The following is a 22732-nucleotide window of genomic DNA, read 5'->3' as shown; positions in this document are numbered from 1 at the left end:
AGTTTCTTGATTCTTCTGAGTCTGTTTGTGTTGGATGGAGTGGTTTTGCAGACGTAGAAGACACCATGACTTGGTTTTTAGATTTGGACATATGAACTTTTTCTTCTGTTGCATGGGGCATGAGCTACTCTGTTATTTTGAATTTACCTAATAGCTGCTGTTCTGCAGATTTAGGTTGTTTCTAACAAGTTTTTACAATTTTCAATTTAATAGATTTGATACAAGTTTTTACAATTTTCAATTTAATAGATTTGATAACCTTATGTGAATCATGGATAGTGTTTGTGGACAGAATCAGCTTCTTTCTTTACTTCCTTCTGAAAGCATTTCAGGCTGTTTGTTCTTTATCCTGCAATGATTTGGTCGGTTGCTCTAGCGGGAGGAGTTTGGAGCGAGGTGGCTTTTGGCCTAGTTTTCTGCAGCAACTTTGTATATGACTGCAAATGCTTATGTTTATTGGTATTTTGGCAGTCAATTCTTTCCTCTCATCTGTTTTCTTATTTTCCCTACCTTCTAGATTTTGTATTGTGTTGGTGGTGGGTAAGATTTATGTTCTGGCAGCTTCCCTATATCTTTGATTTTCTCTATTTTGGTTGTTTTGCTCTAACATAGTTCCTATAAATTTATCTAACATAGGAACAGTGATGAGAGGAAAAAACTCCCTATATACTCAAAAATTTCAAGGGAAGGACTTAGGAGATCATAGTGAAATCTGTAAAATACATGTATGTGATTACTGATTTTGGTCACGCTAGCTTGTCCGTATATAAAATTCCGATGGAAAAACCTTTCAATTTTGCAAGTTTTCTTACCAATGTCGGCAACATGTCATACAATTGTACATCCCATTGATACTCGGATTAAAATCACAAGGCATAATTAATTTATAGTAGCGTTGACTTCCAATACTATAAGACTAGTCATCCATTTTAACTTTTTGGTTGACCCTTTTCTCGTTTTGACCTAGCTAATTGCAGTCATGTTACGCATGTAGTGGCATGGAGTACGAGAGGGAAGAAACATAAGTGGAGAGGTAACTAATTAAGAAAAATGGGAATTTCGATTAGGAGCATTTCGATTATTACCACATGATCCTTTTCTTACCAGCCACTGAGCCACCAATTTAGAAAGGGTTTGTCAATATTTGGTACTTACGCACTATACTCCATCAGCTTCCTACCAATCCTACATCTATAAGAACCATGCATTGCCAACATCTGAATTCACCATCTTATTCCAAGTGTTAGCCTTCTACCTTTTCTTCTAAGTTTTGCATTTGATTGAGGATTTGAGGGATTAATATGGGTTCCAAGTTTGCACAAGCACTTCTTGCAATGCTGCTAATTGCTTCGATGGTGGCATTTAGCACAGCCAGCAAGGACTGGCAGCAGCGGAACTACACTGGCTGGGGTTTCAACCATGGTCCATATCACCTCAACAAGACTGAAGGACCCAACAAGATCGTTGTCGGTGGCTCGGAAAACTGGCATTATGGTTTTAACTATGCAGATTGGTCTCTGAAAAACGCCTCATTTTACGTCCAGGACACTCTAGGTGAGTCTAACTATATGCTTTGAAGATTTCAAACTTCTCTGCACAGCAATATGATAGTGGTTTAACTGCATAACTTAGTTCTTTGATCCTTATCAGCAACATTCTAGTTCTTAATACAAGAAATACCTAGCTATTCAATTACGTGGCCATATGTATAATTCATGACGGTGTTTCGGGTGCTTGCAGTTTTCAAGTATGATCCACCAACCAACTCCACAGGTCCTCACAGCGTGTACTTGCTACCAAACCTCTGGAGCTACATACACTGCGACTTAAGCCAGGCCAAGATGGTGGCAGGTCCGACACAAGGAGGCGGTAACGGCTTTGAGTTTGTGCTCAAGAGCTGGCAGCCTTACTACTTCGCCTGCGGCGAGCATGGCGGTGCTCATTGTAAAGACGGAATGATGAGGTTCTTCGTCTTCCCAAAGCTTCGTGGCTGGCATTATTAAGAGTTTGAGATGTGAAGATCGAAGACCTTGATGCTTCGTTTCTTGGAGATAGATTTTTAGTATTCGATTAATACCCTTGAGCAAATAACAGGACTTGGCATAAAGTTTTGAAACATTGTAGCACTACTAGTCCTAGCTACATTTCCTGTATAATTTCTTTTTAGTGACATGTTTAGTTATGTGACCAAGTATAACCAAGTGTATGCATGTTTCTACAAGTTTGAAATTCTTCGGACAGTTTGTCTTAATAAAAGAATAGTTAATGAAAATGAAAGCAACTTCTTCAAGCTTTTACCTAGCTGTTGCATTCTGGCGACGAGTCTTTGCTTGCGTATGGGACATTGCGTGTATAAAGGGTAAGAAGCCTTATTATAAGCAAGGAGCGAAACGCAGTCATGGACTATTGGTAACACTCGTGAATAACCGATATCAATTTGCACCATATCCACCAAAGCAAGTATTAAGTATACCAAACTTGAGATGCATAGCATATTCAATTATATATTAATCACGTGAGAATGTGGTCAGAAATACTCATTTAGGTCGCCAGTGTTCAGAACTAGAAACCCATATTCATATCCTCATGTGGTTGAGCTCTGTGTCCAGCTGCTTTCATGATCCGCAAAACACTCAATCAGATGTTTTCGGAATTCCCACATTCTGCACCGACTGATCTCTTCTTCAACTCGAAGACCTTGGGAAAGTTGATTCATGTAGTACATAATAAATATGCCACAATCCAATCTGCAAATCAAAAAGACATACAAGTAGATGTTAAATTTTTTTCATAAGTTTTGTCTGTTCCGATTACTATTCACAGATACTTACGATTTAAAATCCTGTTGTGGACACTTGAGATCATTCTCTAGTTTGAAGTCAATATTGTGATCCACCATCCAAGTTAGCGATCTTTTTTCATCTTCAGTTAGTGACACAATTGCCCAGCTTTCTGGATTTCTGCTTGTCATCTTCCTTTTTGTTCCTTCCAGCAGCATTGTTGGAGCTTCTTTTTGGGTTGTATGCAACCATTTCTGTATCATTAGATGCTGTCCTTTACACAATATACATTAGTGCATACCCACATATAATATAAATGAACTACGATACAATACAATAACAATATTTTCTCACCATTTGCTTAGCGACCTCATAGCATGGATCAATATGAAGTCCTGACCTCTTCCTCAAAGGATTGTAATGTGTCCATTTCTTCTCACTTTTGTTTAAGATGAGGAGAGAGTAGTGGAACTTTGATATTATTGGGAAGAATACATAGTCGATTTTTGCCATACTCCTCAATAGCGGATCAAAAACTAACTGGTTCAATCCCATTTTGTCACGAGCCTCATCTCGCACTTGATCTATCTTTCCTCTCTTGCTTTGCTTTCGTGCATCTTGTATTGATACATAATTCTGTAGATGATATTGTGTAAGAACAATGTATTAGTAAATCATTTCACAGTTTCAACATTTGACTAAATCATCTAATCATTCAGCACTTACCCAGTACAAAGTTGATATGTATGTTGATTCTTTTACACTACTCTGTTGTTCCAATAGCTCCATAAATGCATCAATGAGCTGGAATGAATGGGTTAAGATGTACTCAGAAATCAACTATTTTTCTATCATTAAAGATTTTAAGGCAACTAAATAGTGTAGTATGTAAATGATTGTGTCTTACATTGCTAGCAACTGCAGTATCTTTTATTAACTTTTCCACATCTTGACGTGTGACACTTGCATTTTTCCCGCTCCAAAATAGTCCCCTGCTGACAAATTGGAAAATGGTTAGTTTCTTAAATGCAGCGGTTAAGCACTCGATTTAAGACAGTGTTTGTTCTTTTGTTCTGGTGCAGTAGGTATTACACCCCAAGTCCAGTCCAATTTTCGCTCAAATTTCACACAAGTCCAGTCCAATTCTATCTTAAAAGAACCAGAAAGAAGAACAAAAAACCTGAAAGTAACCATTTTCATCAGGAAACACAAATTAATATTGTTTGGTCATAATCATGATTCATGAACAGATAAATCCCAATTTTACAAAGTCACTGTCAGTCTGTCACTAGAACTCATCACTAACCAGGGTAAACAAAAAGAAACTATAATGTCACTGAAACCTCAAGTTGACTATAACTGTTAACAAGAACAACTCGGTCTCACAAAAACATTTCTATATGGGAAAACATAAGGTTATTAATGTTACTTACCTAGTACCAGCCATATTCCAGAATGCTTTCAACTTTTGCTGATGTTCATCATCCATTAATTTGAATACCTCATATCTTTCAAGACGGAAGGATTCTTTCCTAGAGCATTTCCTTTTCCTTGGGCTCTCCTCTTCTTCTGAAGCAGAACTGTCCTCAATTATTACAATAGGTTCATCTTTCTTGCCAGCAGGAACCTGAATTGACCTTGAAGGTACTGCACGAGTTGGATCAGATAGAGCATGTTGTATTTTTGCTTTTTTATTGTTAGGCACTACATCACACACATAATCGGGATCCAGTTGCTGTTTTCTAAAGGTTACTGCAGTTCCTTTTGGTGGAGACCTCATTTCATGGCCAATTTGAAATACCTCAATTTCATCCCTTGGACTCGGTAGAATTGCAACAGAGGGACTTTGAAAGTTCAGCTGATCAGCTGTATTGATCTCCATCTTTCCATCCCTTTCGTCCAAGTTGTTCTTCACATCAGATTGTTCATCGTTGTGTTGGAGCTTTCTTCTTTCCTGTACCTCTTCTCGTAATTGTTTGCTTGATTCTCTTTCCTTATTCTCTACCTTCTTTAGCTGGAGTGTAAAGGCCAAAATGAAACAAATGTACCAAGATCCAATATTGAGTGAAAGGGAAATACATGAATTTGGTAAAAATATAAAACTGACAGTGATTTAGTTAAATCTACCTCATCTTGATCGACTTCTCCTTCCTTGTGCTCTTGTATTTCATTTTCACCATTTATTCCGGCTTTAACGCCATCTTGCTCCTTGAAGAAAGGCTTGGATTGTTTTATTAGCCAAACAAATTTAACATCAGTACTGATTTGCAATACATGAACTTTCAGATTACTAAAACTCCATGACTAGTGTTCAATCCTCACCTGAATAGCACAGATAGCTATTTGTTTCATTTTGGTGTTAAGCTCTGGAAGGCTCCATTTGATTAGGGTTGGTACATGTCCCTCAACTACTTCCCTCCCACTGATTGGTTGGATAATATTTGTTTTCTCACACAACCAAAACTGCACAGACAAACCCAGAAGATAGCAAATTTTAGTATGACAAACCCAAAAGATATCCAATATGATAGTTATATAAAAATGGATTGCGCTTACTGGTATAAGAAGCCCACATCCAGAAATTTCAGATTTGCTCTGGACTTTCAAAGATTTATTTAAGAACTCTCCCACTGCTTCTGCCCATGAATATCTTGAAAGGTTTTCAAAGTCCTCACAATATTTCATTAGATCCCAGGAAATTTCTGAATGAGCAAACAGGAATGTAGTGAATAACTCCATGAGGGTAAGACGTACTACATCTTCTATATCTGTTCGTTCATTCCCATTCAATAAATTTATCAGTAGACTGTGTATCAATTTGCGGCTCCGTGGCTTCTTTTCTCTCAAGAAATATCTCCAAGTGAAGTCCGATTTGTATGATCTATTTGGACCCGGAGGCCTGAATAGAACCGCTTCACCATGTTGAGGCAGTCCAAGAATCTGAGAAATGTCTTTGGAACTTATAGCAACATCTCTAGAACCAAAATGAAAACTTGTGGTCTCTGGATTAAAAATTTGGATCAAATTTAGTATGGGAGTATGAGAATCTTTACAATGTGATTTGGAAATCGTGCCATTACGAAATGCTTCTAACAATGGCCCAAATGGAGTTTTCTGGAGCAACTCCAAGTGGCTGTCCTTAACTATCTGCATTGTTACCAACATTGGCTGCACATTGCAACGGATTTGAAGATATGGCTTTCTGCACATCTTACAATCTGCATATATGTAAGAATTAGACCACATTGTCAGCTATAATCATTGTGCATGAGAAATGAACCACATCCACAACAAAGCAAGAAAGTAAACAAACAAAATCAAATTCTAATGTCAAATCTATAAATCGATACGCTGTCAAAGTTACAAGAAACTCACCTGACGTACCACTGTCCTACAACATAGGAATTGTTGTAATTTTTTTCAGTCTACAATTACTTCCAACTCGAAACTAAATGCATATTGTTAATATTTTTGTTATGACAAATGCATATTGTCAATATGGTTTACTGAGCTACTTAAAAGTTAACAATCTTGGCATCTTGCCCACTATCCACAGAGAAAATTTCACACAAAGAACATGAAGAAAAAAAAAAAAAAAAAACTTCAGGGTAACCTAAATCCATCATCCTAGTTACAAACACATTTTAACACAAATAACAAAGCAAAAACAACAAATCCAAAACAAACCCACTTTCAGTGATACTCGAATGAAATCTAAAGCTAAGAAGTTGTCCCACACTACAAATTGGTTAGAGACCTGAGTAAAATTAGAAAGGAAACAAAAATTAACAAGAAAAGTAAAGTGGGTGTACCTTAGATTTGCAGATAAGTGAAGGGGGAGTTGTTGAAGTTGACTGGAAGGTGAATTTAGTTGATGATCTAGTGTTGCTGGGTGCGGCCGACTTGGGTAAAGCTAGAGTCTTAGATAAATGAGGATGAAATAAAGAGAAAAGGCAGAGTAGAGAATGGTGGTTGAGATGAAGCTGTGCCATTGAATGCTGAAAACGGGAGCTTACTCAATGCTTTGGTTTATCACAAGCATCAAAGGGCGCCTTCCTTTACCCAGAAACGGAAAGCAAGTAGTGGCCCTCCTTTTAAACCATTTTTTCAAATAATATTTAAAGCCCTAAGAAATCTCCGTCTTTCTCACCCAAAACGGGAACGGCCATCTTCATCGGCGATTTGCCCTAACTCTAAACCCCTCTATCTTCGAAACCCAGAAAACAATCCCTTAATTGTTTCAATTGAATCGTCAGAGGTAAACTCTTGTCTCAGTTATTACCTTTCTTTCAATCTGCTCAAAGTTCCTCACTTTTTGTTGTTCATCAGTCGATTGAGTGAAGCAAACAAGCAAGATGTGATATAGGTTTTGTTTTTGATAATTCATAATTCAATGATATTATTCATTTTTTGTCATGGTGCGACTACTATTTCAGTATTTCTAATCATGATTGAGTTTAACTAATGGCAGTGCCCCTCTACTGTTTCGCCTTTTATCAATAATGCTAAACATACAAATACTCTACATTTTTATCTGGAAATAATCACAAGACTAACTCTTACAGTGTTGTACTTGGTACTGCTTATTTGCTTTGGCCATACTTTGGAAACAAAACACTTGCACCAGCTTGAGTTGTTTCTGTGACAGTGTGACTGCTAGTTTCCTAAACCATTACTCATTCGCTGGCAGCATCCTCTCCTTGGAAATCTGGAGCTTAATTTTGATGGCTCGGTCCTGTCTAATTATGGTAGTGCAGGTGGTTTTGTTTTCCGAGATGTTACTGGGAAACCAATTCTTGCTGCTGCTGCTAATTCTTTGCCCACCAGTGACATCTTAATAGTTGAAGCACTTGCTTCAAGAGCTGGTTTTCATGCTGCATGGTTACATGGTTTTTCTCATCTGGAGGTTGAGGGAGATTCTAAACTTCTCATTGATAGTCTAGTTTGGAGTCATCAATACTCCTTCCTAGATTCAAACCTTGATTTGGAATATTCATCACCTGGCTAAGAAGGTTCTTGTCAAGTCTTGGAGACAGATCAAATATCAAGCATGAAGGCCATTTTGTTACTAGCTCGAATTTTTTGGTACATTCAGTCCCTTCCCAGGTCTGCTACTAGCTCTTCTTTTTTACTCACTCCAATTAGGCTGTATTAGGGGAAGTGTGTTGTAATATCTTTTATGTCGTCCAAATTAAAAACAAATAGTGGTAAACATGCTGTTAATGGTAGAGAAGGATCACTTGAGCCTCCTGGCCAAGTGGTTTGAAGTGGGTTTCTTTCAGGGGCATCTACAGTGCCAATATAGAGCATTATTCTTCTGGTGAGCTGTGGCCTAATTATTTCTTGAGAAATCCCGAGAGATCTTCGGTTTAAATCTCACTTGTCAACAGTACATCTGATATTAGTTGATGCCAATTCTCTAAAACTCAGTTGATAATTTGATATAGCAGATTTTGATGATCTTTCCCAGGTCACAACAAGAATATTATGAACACGGCATCTCTATGCTGGATATACTGATGTTGTACCATTGCTGTATTTCAACATGGAAGCAACTGTTTAATTTCGTGACATGTTGCACAATCAAATACTTGACTCGAAAAAGAAAAAAAATACAAAGCAAAACCTCACTTCTATTACAATAAATAACTATGCTAAATGGTGCTGAAAGCTACAGTAATAAATGCAAGCAACTTTATATTGGATATACAACTGCAGCAGCACTGTCATTATTGTTTACAGACATCATTAGTCGCATGGAATGAACCATGTTTTTTATGTAACTAACTATTTGTGTTGGGGACTTCGAGAAAGCAAACACTGCAGAAGAAAAGGAAATGTAGTGGAGTGAGGGTCATGCAGTGGTAGTTTATTTTCTTAAGGAAACAAAGATTATCAGTCCGGCTATCGATTTCTATTGATGAAACTTACATTAGAATCTTGGGCTGGCAGAGACATAAGCGTAAATGATGGCCAATATGATAATCATCACCATAATCTGCATCCAAAGATGGATTAGTCAATGTGATTTCTGGAATGATATTAATCCTTTTCTATAATAATTTTCTATTTCTATTTCTATTTCTATAAGCAACTCACCAGAGCTGAATTGAAACTCTGCTCACTCTTGATTATATATGATTTCCTGCTGTGATTTATAGATGCTTGTCAGGAATCAGTACACAAACATTCAATATTCAGATAATAGAACTGTGCACTATGAAGTACCTGTTGGTTAGTGCTCCAGACTCCCTGCATGTTTTCTGCACTGATTCCAGCCTGCTCAATGTTTTTGTTGCATTGGGATCCTTCTTGTCAACCTGTGCCAAGATTCAATATAATGTCTGAGAATTACAACAGCAAATGGACAAAGAAACCTTTGCATCAAAATGAAAGCACTGATGACAGCAGTAGAAATCGTAAGCAGATAAGCTTTTAGTAAGCATTGGAGCCAGACAAATAAGCTTTGTTAAAGTAGTTTTATAATTATGAAAGACACAAAAGTCATGTACAATTTATTTCTATTCTCTCTTTCTTAAATTGTTTTACTTAGACATTAATCATTCACTGTTCAAACACAAAGTTGGAGTTTGTCAGATATATCTTAAGCCTAGTTCCCCGGGTTTATTGTTAAGCCAAGGCAATATTTTAAAAAGCTAGTATATCCTTGTTTCTAGAAGCATCTTACCTTGGACTTTATAATGGATGAAAAATCATAGAAAGCGGCATAGACGTCAGCCATCGTTCTTGTTTTATCAATGATTTTTGCTGTAAGACCTAAAAAACATGACAATAAATGGAAAATTGTTACTGGATTAGGACGAAATATCACAAATAAGATAAAATTCAAACCAGTATCACAATACTGCTTGCTCTATCTAACACCAGACCAGAGAGAGAGAATGGGTGCATAAGTATAGATATGCGTGTAGAGGAGCCTGCAAAGGTAGTAGATTGTGGACATCTCTATATATTAAGAAAAGAAGGCTGCTAGGATCAATTGAATTATACACTGAAATCGCATGGTGCCTATGCCTACCATCCTCTTTTACAAACCCTTTCTTAATAAATAATAAATCCAATTGTATTAAACTAACAGGAAAGTATCAGTTTCAACTAGGAAAAAAAAAAAAAAATACCACGTTGATATATTGATATCTTACCACGCCTCATTTTCACCACACCTCTGAAGACCTCAATGTTGTTGTAGCATAGTGCTAGTGTGCCAATTGCCATGACCTAGTACAAGCAGCGTAAACAAATGAGATTCAAACTTCATATAGAAATCTGCTTAGTTTCAAGAGGATCATGGTTGAATAGATAAACTGTAAAAACCAAATTACAGAAGAGGATATCAACTTAATAAGCTCTGACAATTCAAATAACAGAGGACTATTGACAAAGAGTCGATCAGAAACAGTATATTGAAGCCTTCAGATACTTCAAGAAATCAAGAGCTCATTTAGAGAGTTACCATTTAGTTAAATTAGGCATATCTCGGAAGTAAAACCACTAAATACTGCCCAGCAAACAATTTTATACCATCATCAGTAAATAAAAGACGAAACGTCTTATTATTCACTAACTTTACAGGCACATAACATCTTACTTAAAATTCTTAGATTAATATCATTGCAACTTCATATCAAAACCACAATTCACATGTACATATTACTGAAAGGGGGTCATCTATAATCCAAAAGGAAGAATTTTTAACCTTCTCTTATTACAATGACTAAATAAATTCCCCCTGCCCCACATGGCAAAGTGAGGGAGACCCTCATTTCTTGTCAATATATCTAGAAATATCCTCCTAGCAAACTGCTAGTGTGGCTTTCTATGAACAAACATAGAAAATATATGAGATGGTTGCCCATCACACAAGTTTCCCACTCAATATTAGACAAATAATTTTCCTTTACCAATATATAGACAAAGTACACGTGTTATGACACAAGACTGACCAACAGTAGCGATTTTTGGTTGAGAACATCTTTATACCTGAGGGATAGCGCAAAACTTAAATATAGCAGGATCTCTCAAATCAGACATGTACTTCAAGCAGTCTTCTATATGTAGCAAAGAATTAGTGACCATGTCATTCAAACACTGCACTGCCTTGTCTGAGTTTTCTTCATATTTCAAGTCCTGCAACCATAAAAAGTTAAATCAATTCAGTAAAGGCTTTCTACTGTGTAATGGGTTAGATCTGTTAGATCTAAATACTTGTGTCATCCAACAACCGTATGTTTTCATGATGAGCAGGAATGAAATGGAGCAAAGTCATTGGAAACAAAGAGCAATAGCAGTTAATACCATGAGATCTGAGATTAAATACCTCGAGTTTGTTAACATATTTACTCCAGATCTGGCGCGGCCAAAACATGCGTGACTTGGGTATTTCATTAATATCCTCCAGATAATCTCGAATAATGTTTGTTTTCTGTAATTAGCAAATTCATACATTGTTTATTAGAACCAAACTTCCAAACCAAACTTGATATGGAAAGTAGTCCTTGCTTGATATGCCATTGATTTACCTGAAGAAATAAGCCCATTGAATTTGAGTGTTCATCTGTAGCCAAATCTTCCAACTCAGCAGCATGGAAAAGCTTGGACAAACCTAAACCAACAAGTCCTGCCACATAGTGGCAGTACTCATCATAGTCCTCAACTGTTTCTACCTGCAAGATGAGGGCAACTTAAGTGGTGGAGCAATTACTTTACACAGGAGCAAAAGTTACACGCTGAATGTAGTTAGGAATAGGAGTCATATGCATGGAAAACATTTAGCACTTCATTGCAGAATCTTAAATCCCAAGATACAAAAGCTTTTCATGGTCATACATGCCCAAAGTATGGTCCACTTTATAAACTATGGACACTAGATACTGCAAAGTATCAACAATGAGGTTGACCACAGAATATGTTATATTTAATGTACAGTTGGAAGTATGAACTCATAATTTTTAAGCTACTTGATAAAATTGTAGTTCAAATACAGAAGAAGCTACTTGATAAAATTGTAGTTCAAATACAGAAGCCGTAAATCATTTCTATGGTCGATCTAAAGATGGTCTCTTTAAGAGAGACCGTCATATAATAGAAATCAGAAAAAATATATATAAAAATCCCATTTCTATGTATTATGTGCGTGTAACAAAAGGTTCAGTATATAGTATAAAATATCATGCACAGTCAGTCAAACGGTTAAAAGGTCTCTAAGAAAGGGATTTTCCTGTCAGTAAGATATTTACTTGGTAGAAATGAGGTAGAAAAAAATTGTTTATGAATCCATAAGCAACTCTAGGACCTTATCAACCTGTGTTTGCATGAGCATATGTGTGTCATTGATATGAATGCATGAGAATCATGAAAAACTTATATAACATCGTCCAAGATTTGTACGCAATAATTGCATTACAAACCTCCTTGCAGATAAACTTGGCCATCCCTGCCCCCATTCTTTTGGTAATATCCTCAATTGCCTCCTGATAACTGCAATACAGCATACGAATTCCATATCAATAGCGTCAAATGAAAGCTCCGATGATATAGAAATATTTTAACTACAATAGGAAACAAGTAGAGTTGTCACCACATGAATTAAGGGCCTCACTTAAAGATCACAATTGAACTTTGCAATACAAGTATCCCATCAAGCCATTTTGAAAGCATAAACTTATGGCAAGGGACAAGTATCATAGTCTTTCATGTATTCTATCTTATATCACTAATGGAAGACTATGATCTGGAGTACTTGTTATTGACAGGTCCAGGATTCATTCAAGTAAAATAAGCGCCAACTGAGTTAAGTTTACACATGAAATTTCAAGACATCATAGAGGGAGGACAAATCAAAAACAGTTGGCTACTATATGCAAGAGAACGCAGTCCATATCAGCCTCACGAAATCTAAAGGGGGAGCTTCAACTCATGGAAGATTCTGTCAAGTGCGTACATTGGTTTGGAAATTTAATACTCATACATTTGAGTATGTTGATTTGATGGTCGACCAATCAATTGGAAGTAAGAGTCTTATATAAGTGTATATTAATAATAACAGAGTCAACAACTTTCTCCAAACTATTTATCACAATAGAAATTATCAAATGATATGGCAATATTTTTTATAAGCACATGCTACACACTGGGCCCTGAAATGAACAAATGAAATTTGCACATCATTTTGAATGTGGACCAATTGAATAAGCAGAACTATGCTTACAAAGCTCCAAGCACTCATTCACGAGCTAGATTTAATTCGCAACCTTTATTTGTTCATGTATTCGCTATAACTGGCAGCGGACCAGTCTAGTCACCTGCAACTTGTGAGCTACAAGTAATCTAAAATACTAAGTGCTAAGCATCTAAGTAGCCTTCACACAGCAACAAGATGAAAGAAATGAAAATAAAGCAAGCAAAGATTAGGATCAGTTCATCAGTAGAGAAGCTAGCATGGATTCTTAAGAATGAATAGATTATTGGGAATGCACAAAAAAAGAAGAAAAATAAATCAAATTGGATAAACCTATAAGGTTAGGAACATACCCCTTCCCAAGTTCCAGAAAAGCAGTTGCAACATGATGAAACTCGTCCATGAGAACTTTGTACTCCTTCGTACCACCTTAAGACAAAGATGCAGCTATTTGAGCAAGCAGACCATGATATCCATTAACATAATAACATGCATGTACCTTACTTTACACAGACCTACAGGCTAAAACAGAAGTACCTGAGCCTTATCTTTTAATTTTTGTTTACTTTTTTGTTTATTCTTTAATCAATGTAAATCCAAGAGTGTTTGCATGCACTTAATATGATAATATATAAAGCCTATGTATATATACAAAAAACGAAAATAGAAAAGAAAAGAAATTAACCTATGTGAAGCATTATTGAAGAGAACAAGTTTACTGACGCATAATAAGTTCTCCATAGTATTGCTGTGTCTACAGGAATATACAGAGAACACAGGAAGGATGGAGTATTAAAATCTGAAATCACTCACATGCAAAATGCCACTTGGGATCATATATGTGACGATGGAAAGCAATCAGGATAGGAAGTTTGACATCTGTCTCTACCGCTGTATCATCCTCTTTAAAGAATCCACCGGAATAAGATACATCAGTGAGAATAGAGATAATACATTAGCACCGAAATAATTGAAAGAACAAATTAAACTACACTACTAATAACAGTAACACAAGTAATCCACATGAAAGAGGAGCAGACTATATCAACTACAGATAGTTTTGTGCTGGCCCAAAGTAGAAGACAATGCTAACAAAACATTGAAGCGTATAATTGTGAATCAGCAAGATCCGTCCCTTCTTAGTTTTGGTAAAGCAATGTTATGCAGTCTTTGATTCATTAGTCATGAGCTAGATAAGCAGTCTTTCTATGCATTGAGAACTAATTTGTCTAGCTCCAATTTTTCCTCAGTGATTAAACTTGGGTATTTAAAGATCCTAAACCACAAAATTTAGAGATTGTTGCCCAAAAATCAACAGCACATGCACAAGACTAATGAGTGGTTAAGAGACTTAAGGTGAAACAGACCAAAGTGAATCATTCACACACAATCAATAGTAAAAGCATTTAGAAAGCATAAGACCATAGATTATAGATACGTACCAACAGTGTCTAGAGCTCGAAGAACCAGATAAAAAATACAAACCTGCAATAGAGAATGGTCCGTATAAGCAACAAGTAATAATAGAATCGTAGAATGAAATCACAACAAACAACAACAAGAGAGAGCAAAAGAAAAGACGTACAGCATTGCGGAGCTCAGGGCCGAGCTGCTGAATAACGAGAGCGAAGCTGCGAGAGACTTTGTGAAGCATGGTGTAGCAGAAAGCCCAATGAGGCTGCGGAGGGATCTGCTTCTCCAGATTCCTCGCCGCCATTTTCAACTTCAAAAGAGGGTATATGTCATCTGGGTGTTTCAGCATCGCCCCAAAGCTACCCATTTCGCGATCTCACACGAATCGCAAAACCCAAATCGCAGAATCTGAAACAGAGCAAGAGAGAGCAACAACCAGAAAGGGAGACTGAGCAAGTGAGAAAACAGACGATGGTTTTGTAGAGGTGGGCTGGTCCAAGGTGGCGTCCTCGACCTTGGAAAAAGTCGTTGATGATGAGCTCTCTCTACTCACACACTTCTCGGTTTGTGTGTGTGGGGGGGTTTAATATAGATTTCAAGAGCCTGTAAAGTCTTTCTCTAAAATAATGGTATTGGCTGGCGGGCGATGATGGTGATGTGTGAAAGAGTTGTAGTGAAAACAACTTATACGGCAGGATTTGTTTGACGAGAACAACGCTTGTGATACGCAGCTACCTACCTACCTCTGCTGTCCTGCTCCCACAGAGTGACTTTGGTTGGAAGTCTCAAACTCTACTTAGTTGTCATGGACTTGTGCATTATCCTTAGTCCTATGCATTTTTCTTAGTTTTGCTTTCGTTGGTTTAGTTTTTTCGGATTTCTTTTGGTTGTAGTTTTTTTGGATTATGTTTTTATTTTACAACAGTCAGTCAGGAGTCTGTCGGATTGTTATGCTTGACTAAGCAGGGTTTTCTACCTAATTGGTAGTTTGATTTTTGGCAAGTGAAGATGTAATGCCCAATGGAGTCATCCATTCCCTCAAAAATAATGTTGTTTATCATAATGCCTCTGCCTCGAGATCGATGAACACGAAGTGAAAAAAATGCAAACGAGCCCTACTACACTACCCATTACTTCAAGAATTGTAGTGGGGTATTTGGACCCTAATACCTTAAAATTTTTATTTCAATTCATTACAGGTAACTACATGTGTCATGAATCAAACAACACCTAAGAGAAAACTCTCTCTCATCAGAAATCAAGGAAACGCATCTTCGACTTCTTCAGCTCTTGTCCGCTGACTTGAAAACTCATAATTAAAAATACACATCAAGAAGATAATGTAATGCAGATTTTTTTTTTTATAAGATAAATTACAACTACGTGAGTCAAACTCATAACCTCCCACTTATTAAAAAGAAGACTATATCATTAGACCAACTGGTATTGAGCATAATGTAATGCAAATTACTAAAAAATTTCTTAATCCCCAGAATCAGGCCCCCTCACCTGCAGGACTGAATTTGATGGACAAAACGGGACACTTCATTTATAGCCATTAGATCTAAATGAGAGAAATCTGAGGGGTGAGACAAACTTTACACACTTTTTTTTGATCCACCCAATCCCTTACCCCTCCAGTCCTCCACTCCTTCGGTTTTTGCACTCCGCCTCTTCCTTTCTCATTTTCTCTTCCTCTCCCCCGCTCTTTGTTCTTCTGGGTTTTCTCTACAGTAAGCAATTTGGCTTTAAATTTCAATCTTATTGTTTTCTAGGTTGAACCAAAATCCAGGATTCATTTTGTAACTATGAATATGCAATCCTTCTGAAAAAATGAAATGAAAGATAAGGGGATAAAATCAAAGTTACCTATCCCAATTAATTGCATAAGAACAATTCAGACAAAACCCAGAACACCCAAATGCATCTTTTTCTTTTTTTTTTAACGGATGCGTCACTTTCTTTTGTAAACACAAAATTGGCAGATTCCAAATGTTCCCCTAGCTAAACATCGGAGCCTCTAAACCCCTAAATTCTAGTTCAACTTGAGAAAAGGGATTATGCAGATTGAAGCAGTTGACCAACAAAGCATAGGAATCGAGGGCTCGCTGGAGCTGCATGTTCAGTGAGCTAACGCCGACGCCCATCAGCGTCGGCACACATCAACCCGCTTTTCTTGTTCTACCCGATCCACTCGATCACCTCCTTCGGCACCTTCGACCCGTCGCCGGTGACATCTCGTAATTCTCAAAGAAAATTCAGAACAACAAAGAGAGGGGGAGAGGAAGAGAAAATGAGAAAGGAAGAGGCGGAGTGCAAAAACTGAAGGAGTGGAGGACTGGAGGGGCAAGGGATTGGGTGGATCAAAAAAAAAAGTGTGTAAAGTTTGTCTCACCCCTCAAATTTCCCTCATTTAGATCTAATGGCTACAAATGAAGTGTCTCGTTTTGTCCCTCAAATTCAGTCCCGCAGGTGAGCGGGCCTGTCCCCAGAATATATGCTAGCTAGAAATTAATCTTATATAATGTCCGGGTGAGCAAATATGGGAACGAGTTTGGCTTGTTGGATGTTGATAATTACTTGGTGTTGGCCGTACTTTCTCATTCAACCGGAGAGTAATCTTTTTTAGAAATCGAATGGATTTGATCTTATACATACACAAGGAAAATAATCAAAAAAGAAAGAATATGAGTTCTTCTTTCTTTTATCACTTAAGAGCCGTGCGAGGTAAAAGTCTCATGCACAGTTTTAAATGAGAGAAAGAAATGACAAATCCTCTTTTCGACTTGAATTGACTCTCTCACTCCGGTTAAAGCAAGTGGTTATCCAAGACACCTGCAATCGTTTCCCAAGACTGTGTACACATTTTCAAAACAATTACATCCACCATAATAATCGGTTGTAGTCGAACAACAAGAAAATAAGGCTCATGATAAGGCTGAGGTTGTAGTCTATATCTTACTTATTCTCTTCTTTTTGCCCAAAAGTCATACTTTCCAGTAACATTTTCTCTTGATAAAATGACCCTAATTAAGTTGGGTCCTTAATTATCATCATGCAATAGCTGGGGACTTTTTTATCATTTAAAGACTTCAACAACCCTTTTTTATAAAAACCCTATTGTGGAAAGGAAAAAGCTCCATTGCTCAAAGATCATGACGACCAAAAGGTCAACCATGAATAGTCCGAAGACTATACAAATGCATAGCTACACTAAATCAAACTATGTCTAAGAATTGAAATAACAACCTCAAAAGTATATCCAAAAAGGTAGATGATGAAACACTAAAAAACATAATAACATGTCAAACCCTAACAACAACACTTCCTTCCCCGAATAGGGGCCTAAGACCCAATGGTATACCTTTCATCGTAAAAGAAAAGAAGCATCACTGAGAAGGTAATAACAGGGATCTTTTCCTAGTCACCCTAGGAGACTACTCCTCCTCACCCTCTGATTCGAGGCCTGAGTCCACACCTGTATTCTCTCCCAAGCTTGGTTCCATGGAGTCGGAGCACTCTCCCAACTGCAAATTCTTCTTGGTTCAACTTCCCCTCAGCCTTCCTCTTCCTCGTTTCTTAGGAGACTTACCTGTCTTCTTGATGCCCAGAGCACCTCATCCATCAGCCACAACGAAACCTAACTCCTCCGGTTCAGAGGCAAAGGAGCAAAGGGCAACAAATGGCGTGCACGCTTACCGTCAGGAGTCGTCTCTTCTTCCCTACTCCACCGCACACCGGCTACTTTGGCTGGAGACGGGAACGCCGGAACCTCCCGAATTTGCACAGAGCTCTTCACTTTTGGGAAGAGGGAAGCCAAGGAGGGCGAGTTAGGCACAGTAAGGGCTTGGACCGAGTTAGCCCTAAACACCATTGGTGGAGGCACTGTTGCCCTAGGCGCCTCTGAAACCAGATCACCAACCTCTTCAATCTCTCGGAAACAGGCCTCACCCCCATGATTCAGCATAGAACAAGTGCGGCATCTTCCAACCAATCTCTCGTACCTGTAGATCACCTTAAGAACATCCATCAGTAAAACCCTAATACGGCAATCTAGTCGCATCGGTTGGTTCAGAGGTAAGGTAAGCCAGACTCAGGCAAACCCTCGCTGGAATCCACCGTGGTAAACCTGCAGAACCACTCCAACAGTCTCCGCCACCAACCTCATTGTCGCTGCTATTGAGAGCGCCGCCGGGAGTCCTTCGATCCCAACCGAAATCCACTCAAAATCTAATGGCACATACATGATGTTCGAGAAGCCATCATAGTCATTGAGGATGATCATGGCTGTCTGGTCCTCCTCTCTTCACATGGAGCGAACTGCGCTCCTGAATGCGTTAAAGATAATTACACGGGTGGTGTTCAAACATCCGACGAGATAGAAACGTGGTGCCACGAAACTTAGGACACCGGAGATTACCCAGATCCACCGATTCTTCTTGATTGCTCAGAGAGTGCTTTGCGATGAGGCTCGCCGTTACCAAAGCAGTAGAGGCTGCCGCGGTTTTGAGAGCCATAGAGGTCGTTGCCATAGATGTGGAACTTACCGCTCAGCCGAGAAACCCTAACCCTAAGCGAGAGAGAAAACTCTAGGCTGCGGTATTTTTTTGAGAGAAGTCTTATTTATTCACCAAACTGGTTTAATGTTCATCTCCACCCCCATTGTGATAATATAATAACCAAAAAGTGTTACAAATACACATTGACATCCATTTCAAAAAATAAAAAAAACTACACATGATATAGGTAGAGTTGATCAGCAAAATGATAGCCTTGATCTTCTTCGAACATTTGTTTTAAGTAGTAACTTTAAGATTAATTTCCTTAGGCAGCGGTTCAATTTTGACGTAGGCAGCGGTAGGGTTGATCATTGTGTAATGTTACCTGCCTTTACATATGAATAGATTAACGCCCAGTTTCTCTCAAAAGATTAAATATTACAAACGAAGATAAAAAAAAGATTCATTCTATACATAGTAAAACAAAGCATACAACAATTTAGAGGTCATCTCTACGTTAGGCTTCCCAAACAGCACGTCTTCAGAACTTGTCGAATGAACTGAGCTTTTCGAGGATCAGTTTTTCCTGCTTGGCATCTATTTGATGTGTAGTCAAGAGATCAACGTATGAAAAGGATTGCATCAGTGCATCACCCAAAATACAAATTTTGTGCTGTGTAAATATTAGCATGCAAAATAGATACGCAAGAATAGAACTCAAAAAAGAAAAAAAGAAAAAAAAAGACAAATGGATTAACCCTTGGCTGAAAAAGGATACACTCCATATCAGGGTTCTCAGTGAAATTTGAATGCAGAGCATTTCCGAGACTGTCCACGATGGCTGAGGTAGTCATGGATGATTCAATACATAAAATGGCTGTAATGGCATCTAACCTAGTCACCTCATTTCTGAACATGAGTCTTGCATGTGCTGCAATATTAGAGTAAACATCTTAATGTGACATCGACGTAAGACATATCACTCCAGAAATGGGAGTGTACCTTGTGCTAGGCGTATCAAACTCTCAAGCATACGCACAGTTGTCCTCGCTGAATCACGAAAGAAGAAGATCAATTACATGGATAAAACAATGGTAGATGAATTTACAAAAGAGATATTTTTAGGTCGAACCGGCATTGTCTGTTGCAGATCTTCTTTGGAGTTGATAATAGCTGGAGATAACTATTTCAGCCTCCTTTGTAAGGACTGGTTTGATGTACCCTTTAACATAGTGAATATATCTGCAAAATTTTCCACAATATGTTGGAACTTATGCTCTCACAAACATATATATGTAGAATGTTGATGGAACTCTCTATTGAAATATATCTGTGTCCACCTCCTCTGTTATTGCCTAGAGTAATGAGATCAATTTAGCTCAGAAAATTTTACAACTCTAGAACATGGAGGTTTCATGATCACTAAACTAGGAAAAAGTTTCAATTATCTCTAAGTCCTAAAATGACTGATTGATTGTCTTAATGTAAAATTGTCAACTACATTCTGAGAAGTTGCTACTTGTTACATGTGATTCTCAAATTGCAGCAAGGTAAACAAGAACCGAGAATTTTCCTATAAACAACTCTAACCAATAAAACAGAAAGAAATCAGGGTTAGAATTCTTAACTATCTTTAAGTACAGAAATCATATTACCTACGGAGCATTGGAAACGGCCAGATGTCTGCTAAATTTTCATCATTCTTGCCTTTGTCTGGTTCTCCCTGAAAATGATTCAATTAAAAAGGAACAAAGTGATGATTAGATAAATCCAAAGGGCTGCATAACACTGTACCATATACACAATCGTAAGAGCACAGTACCTCAGAAAGGATGTGAGATGACACAACTCCATCCCATTCAGGATTCTTTGTATCCAATAGTACTAGGACTATATCAAATCGGCTGAGTAAGGGACCCGAGAGTGCCGTATTAACAGACAGAGCTATGAAGCAGGTTTAAAAGATGAAATCAGGCTAAAAACGACTGCTGTCACATATACCAAGTGATTCAAGCCATACAAAGTTTAGCCAAACAACTTCCACAATAAAGTAACCGAGATAAAGGTAGCACATCCAACACACACTATCTTCTGAATGAAAGCATTACATTGATCAGGATCATACTGGCCCTTTGGATTTGTTGCTCCAAAAACAATCGTTTTAGTGCTGAGAGTTGTCACAAGACCAGCCTAGAAGAGAGAGGGAGAGATAGAAAAGATCAACAGTCAGCTGCGCATGTATAATTGAGGATTAAACAAAATTCAACCAATAATAGTATATAGGATATGGATTCTGCAAATGGTCTTGAACAAACAGAAGATGTTTATGAACAAGGACAGAATTGATGGTACCATTTGTACTTTAAACATCTGGAAAGTTAGAAGCACCAAGGGAAATCAAAGTTCAGTAATGCATGTAACATCTATTTTTTAGCAATTTAAAATTAACTGCATCCTACTTTTTCTTACCTCATATGTATTAATTCTCAAATGTATGTTGATAAAAGAAAATGAAATAGGTGCCACTTATATGACAAATGGGAATCATCCGCTTTTACAAGGCTGGAGTTAAGTAATGGCACTATAGATGACGAAGAAGCTCTGATAGACAAAGAGATCATCTGCTTTTACGAGAATCTTTATTCAATTAAAGAGGAAACCAGCCAAAAAGGCAAGATGGCTGGAGAGACCATTTGAAGAAGAAGAAGAAGAAGAAGAAATTAAAAGTGTTTGAGTGTGACAAAGATAAATCTCCGGATCAAGACAGGTTTTGTTTTGCAGCTTTACAAAGAAATTGGGAAGTTGTCAAAAGAGAGGTAGTAGATGTTCTGGCTGAATTTCACACAAATGGAGTGGTGAATAAGGTGACGAATGATACATACATCTGCCTTATACCAAAGAAGGCAAAAAAAGTGGGGGACTACAGACCTATCAGCTTGTTAACAAGCTTGAATATAATTATTGCAGAAGTGTTATCCTGAAGATTGAAAGAGGTTTTAAGTGACACCATTTCTGGTGTTCCAGGTGCTTTCATAAAAGGGAGACAAATATTAGATGCAGTTTTGGTGGCTAATGAAGTGGTTGGGACAAGGAAGAGGAAGCAAGAGGGGCTGGTGGTCAAAATTGAATTTGAGAGAGCATATGATTATGTAGAGTGGAACTTTTCTGGAAAGTAAAGGCTATGGAATCTTGAGTCTGCTGGTAATTCTCTTGTAAATCATTCCATAGCTTCTTAATTAGTGGTGGGTTAGATCCAATCTTTGCTTCAGCAAAGTATATTTGGAACTTAAAGGCCCCTACTAAGGTGAAGATTTTGGGATGGCTTGTGGCACACGGGAAGACGAATACATGTGATGTTCTTCAAAGGAGAAGACCACGATGTTGTTTTTCTCCTCACTGGTTCAATTTGTGCAAAGCTCAAGGGGAAGTGTTGATCATGTCTTTGTGCACTGTGAAGTGACTAATTTCTTATCAAGGTTATTTAGGGAGGCAAGAGTGGACTGGACGACTCTATTAGAGAGTGAATTGCGAAAAGAAATTCCTCCAGCTTTTGGTAAAGGGAAAAAGGCCAGAATCCTTTGGGGTTGCAGGGCACTAGGTGTAGTTTGGGTGGTGTGGATGGAAAGAAATAAAGATTATTTGAAACTTGTGGCGGGCTAAACACGGAAAACCTGTGGGAGTTTGGGCATCTTTATGGGCTTCTGGTTCTAAGGTTTTCAGGGATTATAATCTTTCTTCCATTATTCTTAAATGGCAAGCAGTTGTAGTATAAGCACCAAAGCTCTAAGCTTTGAGTTTTTTTAACAGATGGGCTGCTAAGCCTCTATCCCTAGCTGCCCTCG

At 37.9% G+C, this 22732-nt stretch overlaps 4 protein-coding genes across 4 annotated transcripts in view; 1 reads left to right on the top strand and 3 right to left on the bottom strand.

The window, feature by feature from the left end:
* The first annotated feature begins 1228 nt into the window (after nt 1-1228).
* On the top strand, nt 1229-2266 carry LOC101314041. Its single transcript, XM_004290305.1, has 2 exons — nt 1229-1554; nt 1741-2266. The coding sequence occupies exons 1-2, from the start codon at nt 1302-1304 to the stop codon at nt 2001-2003; spliced, it is 516 nt and encodes a 171-aa protein (XP_004290353.1). The 5' UTR covers nt 1229-1301; the 3' UTR covers nt 2004-2266.
* A 197-nt stretch (nt 2267-2463) lies between these two features.
* LOC101298761 lies at nt 2464-7510 on the bottom strand. The gene is made up of 10 exons (XM_004290252.1): nt 6593-7510; nt 5337-5998; nt 5103-5243; nt 4908-5000; nt 4214-4794; nt 3688-3772; nt 3507-3584; nt 3135-3416; nt 2832-3049; nt 2464-2747 (listed from the first exon to the last, which is right to left on the bottom strand). The coding sequence occupies exons 2-10, from the start codon at nt 5988-5990 to the stop codon at nt 2585-2587; spliced, it is 2295 nt and encodes a 764-aa protein (XP_004290300.1). The 5' UTR covers nt 5991-5998; nt 6593-7510; the 3' UTR covers nt 2464-2584.
* Nucleotides 7511-7769: 259 nt separating this feature from the next.
* Nucleotides 7770-14951, bottom strand: LOC101299914 (squalene synthase-like). Its single transcript, XM_004290256.1, has 14 exons — nt 14564-14951; nt 14421-14463; nt 13792-13881; nt 13332-13407; nt 12209-12278; nt 11321-11464; nt 11119-11223; nt 10782-10928; nt 9944-10019; nt 9469-9557; nt 9009-9100; nt 8880-8928; nt 8712-8778; nt 7770-8600 (listed from the first exon to the last, which is right to left on the bottom strand). The coding sequence occupies exons 1-13, from the start codon at nt 14756-14758 to the stop codon at nt 8713-8715; spliced, it is 1242 nt and encodes a 413-aa protein (XP_004290304.1). The 5' UTR covers nt 14759-14951; the 3' UTR covers nt 7770-8600; nt 8712.
* A 4480-nt stretch (nt 14952-19431) lies between these two features.
* LOC101303192 (DNA helicase MCM9-like) overlaps nt 19432-22732 on the bottom strand; it is a 10114-nt gene continuing 6813 nt past the window's right edge. The window contains exons 14-20 of the mRNA XM_004292378.1: nt 20999-21080; nt 20713-20834; nt 20546-20613; nt 20023-20132; nt 19893-19940; nt 19649-19821; nt 19432-19563 (exon numbers count right to left, since the gene is read on the bottom strand). Of these exons, the coding sequence (XP_004292426.1) occupies nt 19432-19563; nt 19649-19821; nt 19893-19940; nt 20023-20132; nt 20546-20613; nt 20713-20834; nt 20999-21080 (735 nt within the window). The remainder of the gene's footprint in view (nt 19564-19648; nt 19822-19892; nt 19941-20022; nt 20133-20545; nt 20614-20712; nt 20835-20998; nt 21081-22732) is intronic.

This window comes from Fragaria vesca, linkage group LG2 (genome assembly GCF_000184155.1).
Source record: "Fragaria vesca subsp. vesca linkage group LG2, FraVesHawaii_1.0, whole genome shotgun sequence".
NCBI classification, from domain to species: domain Eukaryota; kingdom Viridiplantae; phylum Streptophyta; class Magnoliopsida; order Rosales; family Rosaceae; genus Fragaria; species Fragaria vesca.
The sequence above is the reverse complement of the archived record's forward strand: the minus strand, read 5'-3'. Positions and strand labels throughout refer to the sequence as shown.